This window comes from Ambystoma mexicanum, chromosome 8 (assembly GCF_040938575.1).
Source record: "Ambystoma mexicanum isolate Mex_15411 chromosome 8, UKY_AmexF1_1, whole genome shotgun sequence".
NCBI classification, from domain to species: Eukaryota; Metazoa; Chordata; class Amphibia; order Caudata; family Ambystomatidae; genus Ambystoma; species Ambystoma mexicanum.
The window spans coordinates 994,471,093-994,483,689 of NC_090929.1; the positions used below are offsets into that span (position 1 = coordinate 994,471,093).

A 12,597-nucleotide genomic window follows, 5' to 3' on the forward strand; every position below is an offset into this window, starting at 1 on the left:
GTGAATACAAGCCCATACCCTGCTGGGAGGCTGGGACTTCTTCCACTGCCTGACTACATGATCGATCGGATTTCCGCCAACAGAGCTGCTGTCCCAATCTGTGGGAGCAGAGGGGAGGAGAGAGGTGAGGGAGGGCTCGGTAGGCGCCCGTGGACACTATGGAGAGGATCCAGGGGTCCGTGAACCTTGTGCGCCAGCATTGCCCGTGAACGGCAAGCCTGCCCCTCACCAGAGACACGTGGACCCGGATGAGATTGTCATGCCTCTTTTCCCACTGAGGCAGGGGCTGCGGAAGGGGACTGAAAAAAGACCTTAATCCCCGCCTTGTGCTTTATTGCGGCGGTGCTGACCTGGAGACCGATCCGGTTGTCTTGACCTTCGTTCCTGGAAGCCTCGGAACTCGCCAAAGGCCCGACCCTTGTCGGAACGCTGGTGCGCTTGGCTGTGGGTCTGTTGCGTAGACTTTTTATGGATAGATAAGGATTTTGTAGTCTGGGAACTGTTCTTCTCATCAAGTCCATCATCGGTGGTGGAATGAAAAAAGTCACCACCCTCGAATGAATGGAAGGTCCAATATGCGCTCCTGGACTTCCGGGTTGAACTTGGTAGCCTGTAGCCATGCTGTTCTTCTCATGTCCGTAGCGATGCAGATGGCACGGCCAGAGGTGTCTATGTGGGCCACGGTGGACTCCATTATGTCCTGTTCGAAAATGTTTGCTTCCGCCAGCCCTGCCTTGAAGCGCTTCTGACTCTGTACCGGAGGTTGCAGAAGGAAGTCCGCTATTTCCCGCCAAAGCCTTTGTTTGACAGCAGCGGTCACAGCATCGGCACTGGATTGACGAAGGTGCAACAAACCATTGGAATAGACCTTTCCATACGCTTCCAAGATTTTCTCCTCCTTACCCAGGAGTGCCGAGGCTGAGGTAGCCGAGGAGGATCGAAGGCTTGGAGTAGACTGAGGAGTGTGGTTGAGGATGTGCCTTCAGCAACAGTGGATCCCCATTTGACTGTACTTGGCGTCGCGGAGCCTGTTGGTAGGCTGCACCAAATGGGGTTTCAGACTTCCTTTTTTGGCCAAAGCCACAACGTCCTTCTGCATTGGAATCCCCGTTCTAGCTGCAGGGCGTAGAGTGAGGACCCCCGCCACTGGTTGTTCAACTTCGGGTTGTGGGAGCCCCAGGTATTCGGCCAGACCTGCGAGTCGTTCATGAAATGCCTTGGCCGAGGAAGGCGTGTCAGTGTCCTCCTCCTCATCAGTGTCCACCAAAGAATCCTGTTGGTTCGATGCAGCTGGAGGAGTACTGGGCGCTGAGGGCTGAAGTGTACTGACCAGAGTCAGAGGCTGCTGTTGAGGCTGATACGGAACCGCTGGGACTGCAGGAGGGCTGGTACTGTGGGAACAGGCATGGGCAGCAGAGGCTGCACGGGGGCCTGAGGCGCTGGAGCCACGGGTGTAGCAGCCGTGGGTGCTAGCAGCAGAACTGGAGGGAGCATGTCCCTGATCACATCGTTGAGGATGACGCCCATCTGCAGGGACCTCATAAGCGTGAGGATCTTTGCTGGTGGGGTGCTTGGTGGTGCGGCAGTAGGTACAGGGCCCTGAGGTTGTTGAGGCCTGGGCACACTTTGCCTCGCTGCTTGCGGGGGTATCTGCCCTGCGACGCTGAAGGATACGCTGTAGGCCATGTGAAGACCAGTCCCACCTAGAAACTCATTCTCCTACCTGCTCCCCGAAGGGGGATGTGTTGGATGAGCAGCCATTTTGTCTGGCGCAGCGGCCATTTTGTCGGGCTGCATGCCACATGCCTGTATCGCGATGCTTGCCGCCCTGGCCTCTTCCTGGACTCTTGGCAGTGGAGGTTGAGGCCTACCCTGCACCTCAGGTCGGGGCCTGGTAGGCGGTGTGCCCTCGGCAGTGTCGCTGGTAGTGCTGAGTACCGGTGCCCCCCTCAGACATTTGTCCGGTAGTAGGGCGTAGCCCCTCGGGTAAAGACCCGGTCATTGAACCTTACGGTCCCTCAGCGACATCACTGGTAGGATCTTGCGACTGGTATCTGAAGGTGCTGCGCTTGTTCCAGGACCTTACCGGTTCCTCCCGCTACAACGTTTCCTGGGGAAGGAGTCGTCCTTGCGGGGTGCTGATGAAAACAGTGGCCCTACCTTGGGTCTTGACTTGCGTCTGACGAAGTCCTTCAAGTCCTCTGGAGGCGACCTTTCCGAAGAGCTCTCTCCACCGAGCTAACCTGTTCTTCAGAGTGTGCAGTGCAAGCGCATCACACGTGGACAACCCTCCCAGCTCTCATCGGGCCCAAGGCAGCGGAGGCTGGACACCTGCTGAAGCCCAATGACGTCGACATGCGCCGGGGATGAGCGTGGAGCCAGAGGTATCTGAATAAAGACAAAAAGACAAAGATACTTCTCCGGGGAAGAGCGTGTGTAATAACTAGGACAAAGCCTAACTCAGAAGTGCTGTGAAAGCGGTCCCATCAATGTGGAAAAGAGGACCGAGGGGGGGCGGAGTCAGGGGAGTGCATGCTCCAAGGGCCACGCCCCTGTATGTCTCTAAATTTAAAGGGGACGAAGATTTTTTCTGGTGAAAAAGGTTCGGTGTCCAGTCCCTAGGAGCTTTAAGAGTGTTCCCAGAATACCGGCAAGCCACTGCAATAAACCATTGTCAAAACAGGTACTCAACTAATCAGTTTTCTGACCGGATCCCCTTTCTCTTCATACTCAACACCCAACATTAATTGGGCACACCACATTCCCTAGTAGATTCTCTTCTCATCCTCTGGATGATCCAGACTTTTTACCCTATAGGATTCTCTCTGGCCTATGTCTTTTTTATGCTTCATTCTTTCTTTGGAACAATCGTCTTCTGCTCCCCAACACTCCATACCCCTCTCTGGGTTTCTACACTTTGTGCAGCCTCATATGCTTCTCCTTCCCTCCCCCGGTGCTGTGCCTCTTTGGTCTTCTCATCTGCCCTGCAGTGGGTATTTCTGTCTTGCTTTCTCGTTCCTTTGTACACACTATAGAGCTTCAACACCTTCTGGACATTCCAGGTCTGTCCCACTACTCTCCAAGTCTGTCCGTCCTCCTTTATTATTCTTTCTCTATTCTTTTCATTACAAACCTATATTACTTTCTTGGCCATCCGCCAGCAGTGCAAGATCTGCCCCACCTTCTGCTCCCTCTTCTCTCTACTGAAGTGCTAGAGCATTAGCTTTTGTATTTCCCCCCCTCCATAGTTGCACACTCTAGTTTCCACTCTCCCGCCTGCACCATTCTCTCTCCTACTTGCTCTGCTTTCACTTTCCTTGTTTCTGTCAGATATTTCGCCCCCCCTTGCACCAAATTCTGCCACCCTTTATCCCCCCGGTGACCCAATCTCTGGGTCCACTAGTGACAAACCTTAGTGAGGTGTGGTGTGCAGCACACTCTGTGTAGTGATTGAGTGACAAAATTAAAGGCCAAGTCCTCAACTGCATTTCTTCGTACTGCAATTGACAGCTTGGCTCCACAGAGTGAACGACGAAGAGGCCACTACACGATCTTGCCATTCACAACACTACAGTAGAATTCAGTTGTCCGCTGTAGGCCGTTAATTGGTGTGTCGATTGGCGTGATGATTGTCAAACACTGCAGCATCATCCTGAGTCCCCGTCAGCCAGAACAGGGACATTATTTGCTGTATGTCTCTCATTAAACCACTGTAAAATAGATGATTGCACATATTGGGTCTTCCTCACAGGTCCTGCTGCCTCAAGTCTATTCATTGGTACACCTGCAGTTTTGGGTCATTCCAAGGAGATCATCACCTCTCCCTAAGAGGGAGCCACCAGGGGGATCCACCCCCTTTGGGACGGAGGATCTGAGCCCTAGTGTACAGGGTAAGAGGGATCCCACCGGCCCCCTTAGAGGACAGAAAAACCCCAGAGGGGCTCAGGTCACCATCCTTCTTCCTTCAACTCCACCCACACCCCCAAAAGACATTAACACCTTTATGGGATATATGGGAGCTAAGGTGTACGTTAGCTCTACAGCTCCTTTTGTAATGGGTGATTTGGCTTCTGGCTTCAACTATTCCCAGCCCTCCTGGTAAACAGCTGAGAGGCAAACAGACCAGTCACCTAGTGGTGTGCCAGGTAGAGAACCAATCGGAAAAGTGTCTCAGCAGGCCTGAGAGGGGCTCAGGTCAGCATCCTTCTTTCTTCAACCCCTCCTCCCTCCCCCAAAAGACATTAACACCTTTATGGGATATATGGGAGCTAAGGTATATGATAGCTCTATAGCTCCTTTTGTAATGGAGATATTTGACTTCTGGCTTCAACTATCCCCAGCCCCCCTGGAAAACAGCTGAGAGGCGAACAGACCAGTCCCCTAGTGGAGTGCCATGTAGAGAACCAATCAGAAAAGTGTCTCAGCAGGCCTGCAGAGTTCAATTGAACGGTACGGCTCAGAGGAGATTGACTGGTCAGAGGGACAGGATGCCAGACATGGCATGAGACACACCAGACTAGTAAATGGAAGAGTCTGGTACAACGGCACAAACAAAGAACAACCTCAGACCACTGAGGCAGACGACCGAGAAGTTGCATTTCCACCAGAAGCTCGCGGAAGAGGAGATTCTTTAGTGGTCGATGCAGTACCCAGCTGACGAGTCGTGTAAGCGGCTCTGCGACTGACAGACTGCACACCCCTCTCAGGAAGACCTGCTCAGCAGAAGCAGGTATGCAGTGGTTTCATGGAACAAGGAGGTGGCGGTGAGACAGAGGAAAGCAGGGCCCAGGAGCAGATAAAGAACAGACAAGTCACAAGAAGGGGGTTGGGGGCGGGGGGGACAGAGAGAAAGAAGGGACCCCCAACACGGGAAGAAAAAAGGAAGCCGACCCCAGAGATGGAAGAACCACAAGAAGTCCCAGAGTGGGTAGAGAAAAAAAAGAGACCAACCCCCAAGATGTTAGATCCCTGAGAAGGCGGAGAATGGGGGGGGGGAGATCAACCCCAGAGTGGGGGGGGGGGGGAGAATAGAGAAACCCCTGGGTCGAGGGAAAGAAAGAAACAAGACCCAAAGTGGAGAGGGAAAGAAGAAACCCCAGAAAGGGGAGTGAGACGGAGGAGAGTCCCAACGTGGGGAAAAGTAGAAAGTACCCCAAAGTGGGCAATCGGAAGGAGCAGAGGCCCAGAGTGGGGAATCGGAAGGAGCAGAGGCCCAGAGTGGGAAATGAGAGATTGAGAAAAACTTAGATGGAGGAAGCAAGAAAGTCTCCAAGAAGGGAAAAAGACTATGCAGCATATAAGTTTAGAAAGGAAGAGAGCCGTGACTGAAGCCAGGGACAGCATTCCAGCACTCTAGGAACTTATTGACTGAAACTGTGAACATAGGCAAGGGCCTATGGTAAAGATTCAAAGGAATGGAGGGCAGAAGACTTTAACCTCCCTTTCCTTGGGAAAAACTAACCTGTTTTGTTTGTTTTGTGTTTTAGAAGATCGGAAAAGAAACTAATTTAAATTGGGATTTCAGAAAAGAGGACTATGTTTAATCAAACTGGCAAGCACCATTTTTGTTGGTTTCTGTTTAAAGTAGGGTTTAGATTCCCAGGTTTAGGGAAAGATTAGCTTTTGTTTTAAAGATTAAAAGAGTTGGCAATCATGCCTTCTCGCCAGTCTCCCGATTCTGACCTACTACAATTTCCATAGTTGAACTAAAGGTGTAAACATGAAAACCTGCTTCTTGTCTGCTAGACCGCCGGTACTTAGCCACTCTAAGTGAGTAAAACATTGACCTGGATTTGGGTTACGTCTCCTGCTAGCATCATAGGCTCTTTTCTTTTTTTTTTGGGCAATAACAAATTCCCATGAATTTGTCCTGAAATCCCAGCTCTTGGCCCTGGTCCTTTCTGCTCCCAGCTCTTGGCCCTTGTCCTTTCTGCTCATGTCTCTTACTTATCAGGGCTCTTGTCGTTTGGGTGTTTGGATACCCTAAACTGTGATTGAAGCCTGTCATATATGTGCTGTTAATGAGCGTGATAACCAGAGGGACCAAGACTTTTCCACCTCTGTGCCGTGCACCGCCTAACAGGTTGAGACGCTGCACCCCTTTCTTCCTAGACTGTCAATCAGCCCAAAACATGCGACTTTGCCAAAACGTGCAGTTGTTGCTTGTATGATCCGGTTCCAGGCACCAAAACATAGGTGGAGCAGATCAACACCAAAATCTGGCATTTATATTCTCTGCACGGTTTGAATCCTCAAGATTTTGGGGTAGAAAGAATAGTAAAAATAGTCGCCGTTTCATGTGTATAACTGGAAATGTGGCCCGAGCATTTCTATTTCTGTATAAGTGACGTTACATCTTTGTACTGTAGCGCCAATTATGCTGTGACTAACGCAGGGTGGATAGGTCTTGGCTCTAGTGGCTATGAACCTTTTTCAAGAGTCCACTGGACACTTGGAAGTGATTTCAATAAAAAAGGGATCTGTGGGGAAAAAAAGAGTCCCATTAAATCTATTAAGTATGAAAACCAAGAGGCCATTAGTAAGACACAAACGCTATGAGGATGCATGAATGAATACGATGCCAACCCGCAAAACAACAAAATTAGACAGGAAGAAATGCACTTGACGTTCATAAGCAAAACATTGGAGTTCTCGATTTCTCAAAAAGCCTTTCAAACCTATTTTTCAACAGCACAGTTAATGTAAAAGAAGTTATCTTACCAGTTACATTTATCTTGACTTCCAGCTGTTTTTCAAGAGTGACCTGCACAGATGATCGTTTTGTAACCACTCCACATTTCACAGTTTTAGGACACACAACTGTATCGCTGCTACATTTGCGCTGCAGAGATTGCATGCAGCAATCATCCTTTTTGACATCACTGGGAGTATGTAGAAAGTTGTGAACAAGCAGCAGCCAGTCAAAAATTAAAAACACTCGAAGGTTGTTCAAAACAACAGTAAAACAAGAGGCATCCTTAGTAGATCTGAAAAAGAAAAGCAAATAAGTTAGTCATTTATATGTTAATAACAGCACCGATTGCAAATTATTGAGAAACTAACCGCGGATGTGGTGAACAGTATTCCATATCAGCACACTTTAATCACTGCTTTAAGGTCACTTATTTTGGACCAACCCTCAGAATATGCTTAGTTAGAAATAGTAGGCACAAGAAAGCTAGATAATCAGACATTCCCGAGGATTAAAATACATGGCAACACTTAGTTATATTAAGGGCTTCATGTAGGAAGTCTTAGGACTGTGATGGAAATTCTGGAAAATGGTCTTCTCCAGGCCTCCCATGAGGGAGAACTAACCAATGCCAACAGGATGGGCCATGTCAGTGATAGCAGAGTCCATTGATGTGCTATGGTTGAATCACAGAGATGTGTAGAACTGTAAGAAGATGGAAAACCAACGATTTCCCAACAGTGATTCCAGAAAACAAAAAATCATTAACGGGAATGCCCATTGGCACCCTCCCAAACAGAAAAAGTATAATAAACAATCCGAAATCACAAACTTGATGAAGGTTCAACACAAAAAGTTAAGTAAAGTGAACAGCATTTCTAAAACTGAATTTCAACAGTGACATTTGAACACTTAAAAACTGAATAAGCAATTCCATATTTTTCATTGAATAAAGGGAAACACTAAAGTGAAAAAGAGAACAGTATCTGGTGTGAAATAACTCCTACCAGACCCTGGATGTCGATTGTGGGTTAGCCAATGGGGCTAAGTGCTGTCACCCAGTGTGTGATGTTAGGCCTGGAGGCAGCAGGGTGTGGATTCCCTGGGTAACCACACCATGCCACTTGAGGGAGGCAGAGGCCTGCCACATGGTTACACACAAGGGAGTACTGTCCCTTTTATGAACTTGCTGAAATACAGCAGGCAGAAAATTCAGGAGGTAATCTTTTGGCCCACTAGAACTCATGGTATGTCAGTGAAAATTGTGGCAACTATAGTAAAATACGCTTGCATGCATTTCGAGCTAGTCCTACTCTATTAACTAAGAACAAGTCTTTGAGAGCATGAGACGGAAGTGTATAGCAGAAATAGTGGTTCGGACATGCTGCCCTTTCGGCTAGCCACTGTGCATGCCAAAAACAAGACGGTTGTGGAGTCCCTTGAAGGTAGAGATTGCAAGTTGCAGCAGCCCCACGAGAAACACAGATGTTGCAAACGCAACATTAATAATTCATCAATAATGAACACAGAGTCCTTATGGTACACAAGTATATAATGCTCAGGGAAGAGGGGCCTCAGGCAGGGGTCAAGACCCTAAAAGTACTGGGAGAAGCATATGGGAGGTAAGGGAGAAGTAATTAGAGGGAGATGTTTTGTAGATTCACAGAGCAGGTCAAAGGGTAAGAGGCTGGAGATGGAGAGAAGTTGAAAGATAGAAAGACTTGGAGAAGACGGATGATTGTAGGAGGGGGCCAGGAGGAAGAGATAAGAGTGGAGGAAAGGCGCAAGAAGATCAGTAGAAGTTTGGAGGTGTTATATGTGGAATACAACAAGGAGAAGGTTGGTGTGAAAGATAAGGAGAAGACAAAAACAAATAACAGGAAGCGGGAAAGTAGAAAGAAGACAATAAGAAAACGGGAGAAGGTTGGAATAAAGACTTGAGGTGGTGAAAGGAAGGCAATAATACGCCGCCTGTTTTGAGACTTCTTTCCTTACACAGGGGCATGACTGGCATGACCCCCTTGCAGAGGCACTACTTACCTGCCCCCATCAGTGTATGCAGACACTAAGATGACTTACGCCAACGTGCTATTTTTGATTACCATTACATAGGATTCTTCATTCCTAAGAATGTATCCGTCCTGATGAAGGCCGACTAAACCACTGCTTCCCAAGTTTAGCTAGAATGGCTGAAACACTGTCATGTTGACCTGTTTTCATGTTGTCTTTCAACATTTGATTCTTTCACATATATGTGCTTTGTACCAGGCAATTACAATATTTATTTCTCATGTCACCCTCACTAGGATATCTAGAGAATGTAATTGCTTGAATTTGTCCTCCGAATATTGTTTATTTGGAATTTGCTACTCATGTACTACACAGTGTATGTTTTCATGTTGAATATCCAATGCCCTAATATTCATGTGTATTACAACACTTACTGCACACAAATTAAACAAGAACTGCAGTATTTTTTCAAAAGTTTGCATCAATTCTGATTCGATTGAAATCGAGAAGTGAGAAGTTCTAATCATCAGTTGGACCCCTATTACCTTGCTCAATTGTGTTGTTATATGAGTTTACTTACCTGGGTAGAGCAAGGCATCAATCAGGTGCCCTTTGTAATACGTGGCCAGGGGATCATCCCATGAAAATATACCAAGAACCCACTGATGTTAAATGACTAAAGCATCAGACCCCAGAAAAAAGTCCTGTCTGCTTTCCCCTGTCCCAGGCAAAGCTATCACCTTATGGTAATCAGATTTTGTTGCCTAGAATGGTGGTTGGCATTTAAGGAATTCGAGCTACAAGGCTCAGAAGCCAGAAAATATTTTGATACACTGCTGGAGAAATCTGAACTTGAAAGTAGAGGCTTTGATACATCCATATCTAACAACGTTGCCAGTGAAATCATGCATCAGATGAAACAGATCTATGTAGTCCATGAGACTGGTGGTGATACCATCCTAACACAAACAACTATTGGGAACACCTTCAGTGCAGTCAGCGGGACTCGTGCAGACACTGTTACATTTTCATTGTTCCCCTACTCTAGCTACCATTGCAGGAGTTTCAAAGTCACAACTCTTCAGTGATGAAAGCTTTTTTATTGGAGAGAGAACTCAATCGCTCATCAAAGGCAGAGAGGCAGCTTCAACACAGCTGCAAGGGAGCAAGCCCTCACATGGTCAAGGTAATTTTGGATTCCAACACAGGAGAAGGTATTGGTATAACCTATGGCTAAGATTCTGATAGCCCACATGACCCCTCATGCACATGGCCAAATCAAAAACAAAGACAGCCCACTCTACACTGGTGTAAAACATTGCCCTTGTTTCCCATCTCACAGGAGGAGAAACCAGACAATAAATGCAGGCTTAGCCAGTTTCCAGGTGGTGTCTAGAGCAAGAGCTGGAGGAAAGTGCTCGGAGGTTATCCTCTGAGTACTACGTGAAGGAGTCTGGAAGGAGGAGGTTTACCATCTCAGAAGAAGGGTCCATGGGAAGGAGGTCACTTTGGAGGAGGAGGTTTACAATCTGGGAAGACAATTTTATTAAAAGTAGTTTGGTTACTTGCAGGAGGCTTCCCATCTGAGCAGGGAGTTTCTATGCAGGAGTTGCAGTCAGCCGCCAGGGCAAGGCTGGGAGAGAGAGCAACTGGCTAGAGGTGAAGATAGTTACCTTAAGCCTGAGAAGCATGGTGGAGGATCAGGCTACCCAACAACCTCAGTAAATACCAATGCTTCAGCTGGCCAGACCGGTCGAGGGCAGACTTTGGAAACCAGTGGAGGAATGAGTAGGTGTAACTTCAATGAGGGCCAGGGAGTGTGTGAGTGGGAGTGTGTATGTGTTGAGCCTTCCCAGCTGGCTATTCAAGGACGAAGACAATGAAAGCAAGGGGATATGATTTGTTCCAACCTCAACCCGAGACCCTAGCAGAAAACATTATGGAATGGAGACCATTTCCCACTCGTTGAGGTTGCCAAGGCTGAGGTCTAGACAACCTGGCTTAGGAGACCAATCACCCTCAACTAGGGGCATGCAATTAGAGACACCAGACATTTCCCTTGGGCCCTGACATCAGGTGAGGGAAGCAGAGGTCTGTCGAAGAATTCCGTATCACCGCCCAAGGGGAGGAGAGCCACGATCATGCCACCCTGTCCTGGAGAGTCAAGGGGACTGACTCCCCCAGAAGAGGGTTTGGAAAACCATAAAACTCATAACGTCAAAGACTAGGGTTTTCCATAGGACTGTGGATGAGGAATGGAGGTGGGGTTGCTGTAAGACTTGGAAAAGATGTTTTCTTGTTTCCAGAGAATGTCTTATTGAAATCTGTACATTTATTTAAGAAAGAATAAAGCAAACTTTCCATAAAAATATCACATCCATCTTGCATAGAGTAAAATACAAGTAACGCGATAAAATACAAATTCATGAATACAATAACGACGCAATGAGGTCACTCTCAGTGTAAGATAGAACAAAGGTCTCTGCATAAGAACAAACAAAGCAACCACAAAAAGTTCATTTGAGTGCTAATTGAGTTTTTTTTTATTCAATTGATTTAACAATTTTTACAAATTCACATCAACTATGTTGTCCAATAAAAGTCTAATACAACACTGTTGTTTTTCTCCTTCCCCAAGTTGAAAGAAAACGTATTCATTCATTCATTCATTCATTTGAGGCTCATGAGCGGTTTTCTGGTTTTCTAAATTTGTCCTATTCACTAATCATCATCGCGCTCTTGATACAGTCGTAACTCCTAATTAAGGAATTTTAAACCTTTAGGCGAATTCCGATTCACATGAGTTCAATTTGAGGTTCCATACATCTTTTAGGTCTTAGTTCCTTTGTTTCATTTCATTTACTCTTTCATTGTTGTTGTTACTCTTTGATGGATGCTATTGTTCCTACTTGTAAAAAGATGGTTTGTATCATGGACACTGCAGCTATGACCCATGCTGTCTTTGTTCTGTTTATCAAGGCAAGCAGTCCTCATCGTCTATGGTCCTATAGTCCTCCATCAATGGTCTTAGGGGTTTTTCTCACGTCTCTCTCAACCCACTACAATGGATCAGTAGATGTTTGATGGTTTCTATCTGGTCTGGAGAAGAGCAGAATCGGCAGGTGCTTCATTCTAATTTACCGCGGTCGTCAGGTGCTTCATTCCGATTTACTGCGGACTGAGTTTATTTCTTTGGTGTGTATCAGGTTCAGTAGCATTCTCATAAAGGTTTCTCTGTATGTTCTGTCTGGAAATTTTCGCAGATAGCCTCGAAGTAGATTTAGCTTTGTGCTGTTTGCTGGTAGTTCTCTGGTGAGTTTACTAATGGCTGCTTTGTAGAGGGTATTTATCCAATCCATCTTTAGAAGTTTCCTCTTCACTCTCATAGGATTCAATATCAGATCCCAATCGGAGCACCTGACCGCGTCCATTTTTTTTCTCCTGGTATTTGACCACTCTGTTAGCGTTTTGTTCAAATCTTTCAGTAATTCTTCATGTATTATCTTGAAGATGGGTGGGCTTTACGGGAGTATAATTTTACGAAGCAAGGCCAAACTGTTCCATTCGACAATTGCAGATGGAGATGAAATGCTGAGTTTGCTTCGTATTAATGCTATTGCTGTTGAGTTTGGGAGGTTAAGGATTTTCCGCCAAAAAGTTTCTTCCAATCTTGTCCATAATTTTACAGGAATATTTGGCATTGCTTCTGCTCCGTATGTTAGGGCAGGAACTACCTTACCCATATATAGAAGTTGATAACTGCAGCCATGGAGAAGTGCCCAAATCTCCTGTCCATTAATCTCGCCTGGGTTGCCAATGTTTTTGCTTTTCCCAGGAGGTCTTCTTGCACTGGGGTCTCGACAAAGCTGTTATTATAGGCGACTCCCAGGTATTTC

The 12,597-nt window shown here is 46.7% G+C and overlaps 1 protein-coding gene across 1 annotated transcript in view; it reads right to left on the reverse strand.

Moving 5' to 3' along the window:
• VPS13D (vacuolar protein sorting 13 homolog D) overlaps positions 1–12,597 on the reverse strand; it is a 3,263,180-nt gene that overhangs the window by 1,844,553 nt on the left and 1,406,030 nt on the right. The window contains exon 31 of the mRNA XM_069610908.1: positions 6,721–6,986. Within this exon, the coding sequence (XP_069467009.1) occupies positions 6,721–6,986 (266 nt within the window). The remainder of the gene's footprint in view (positions 1–6,720; positions 6,987–12,597) is intronic.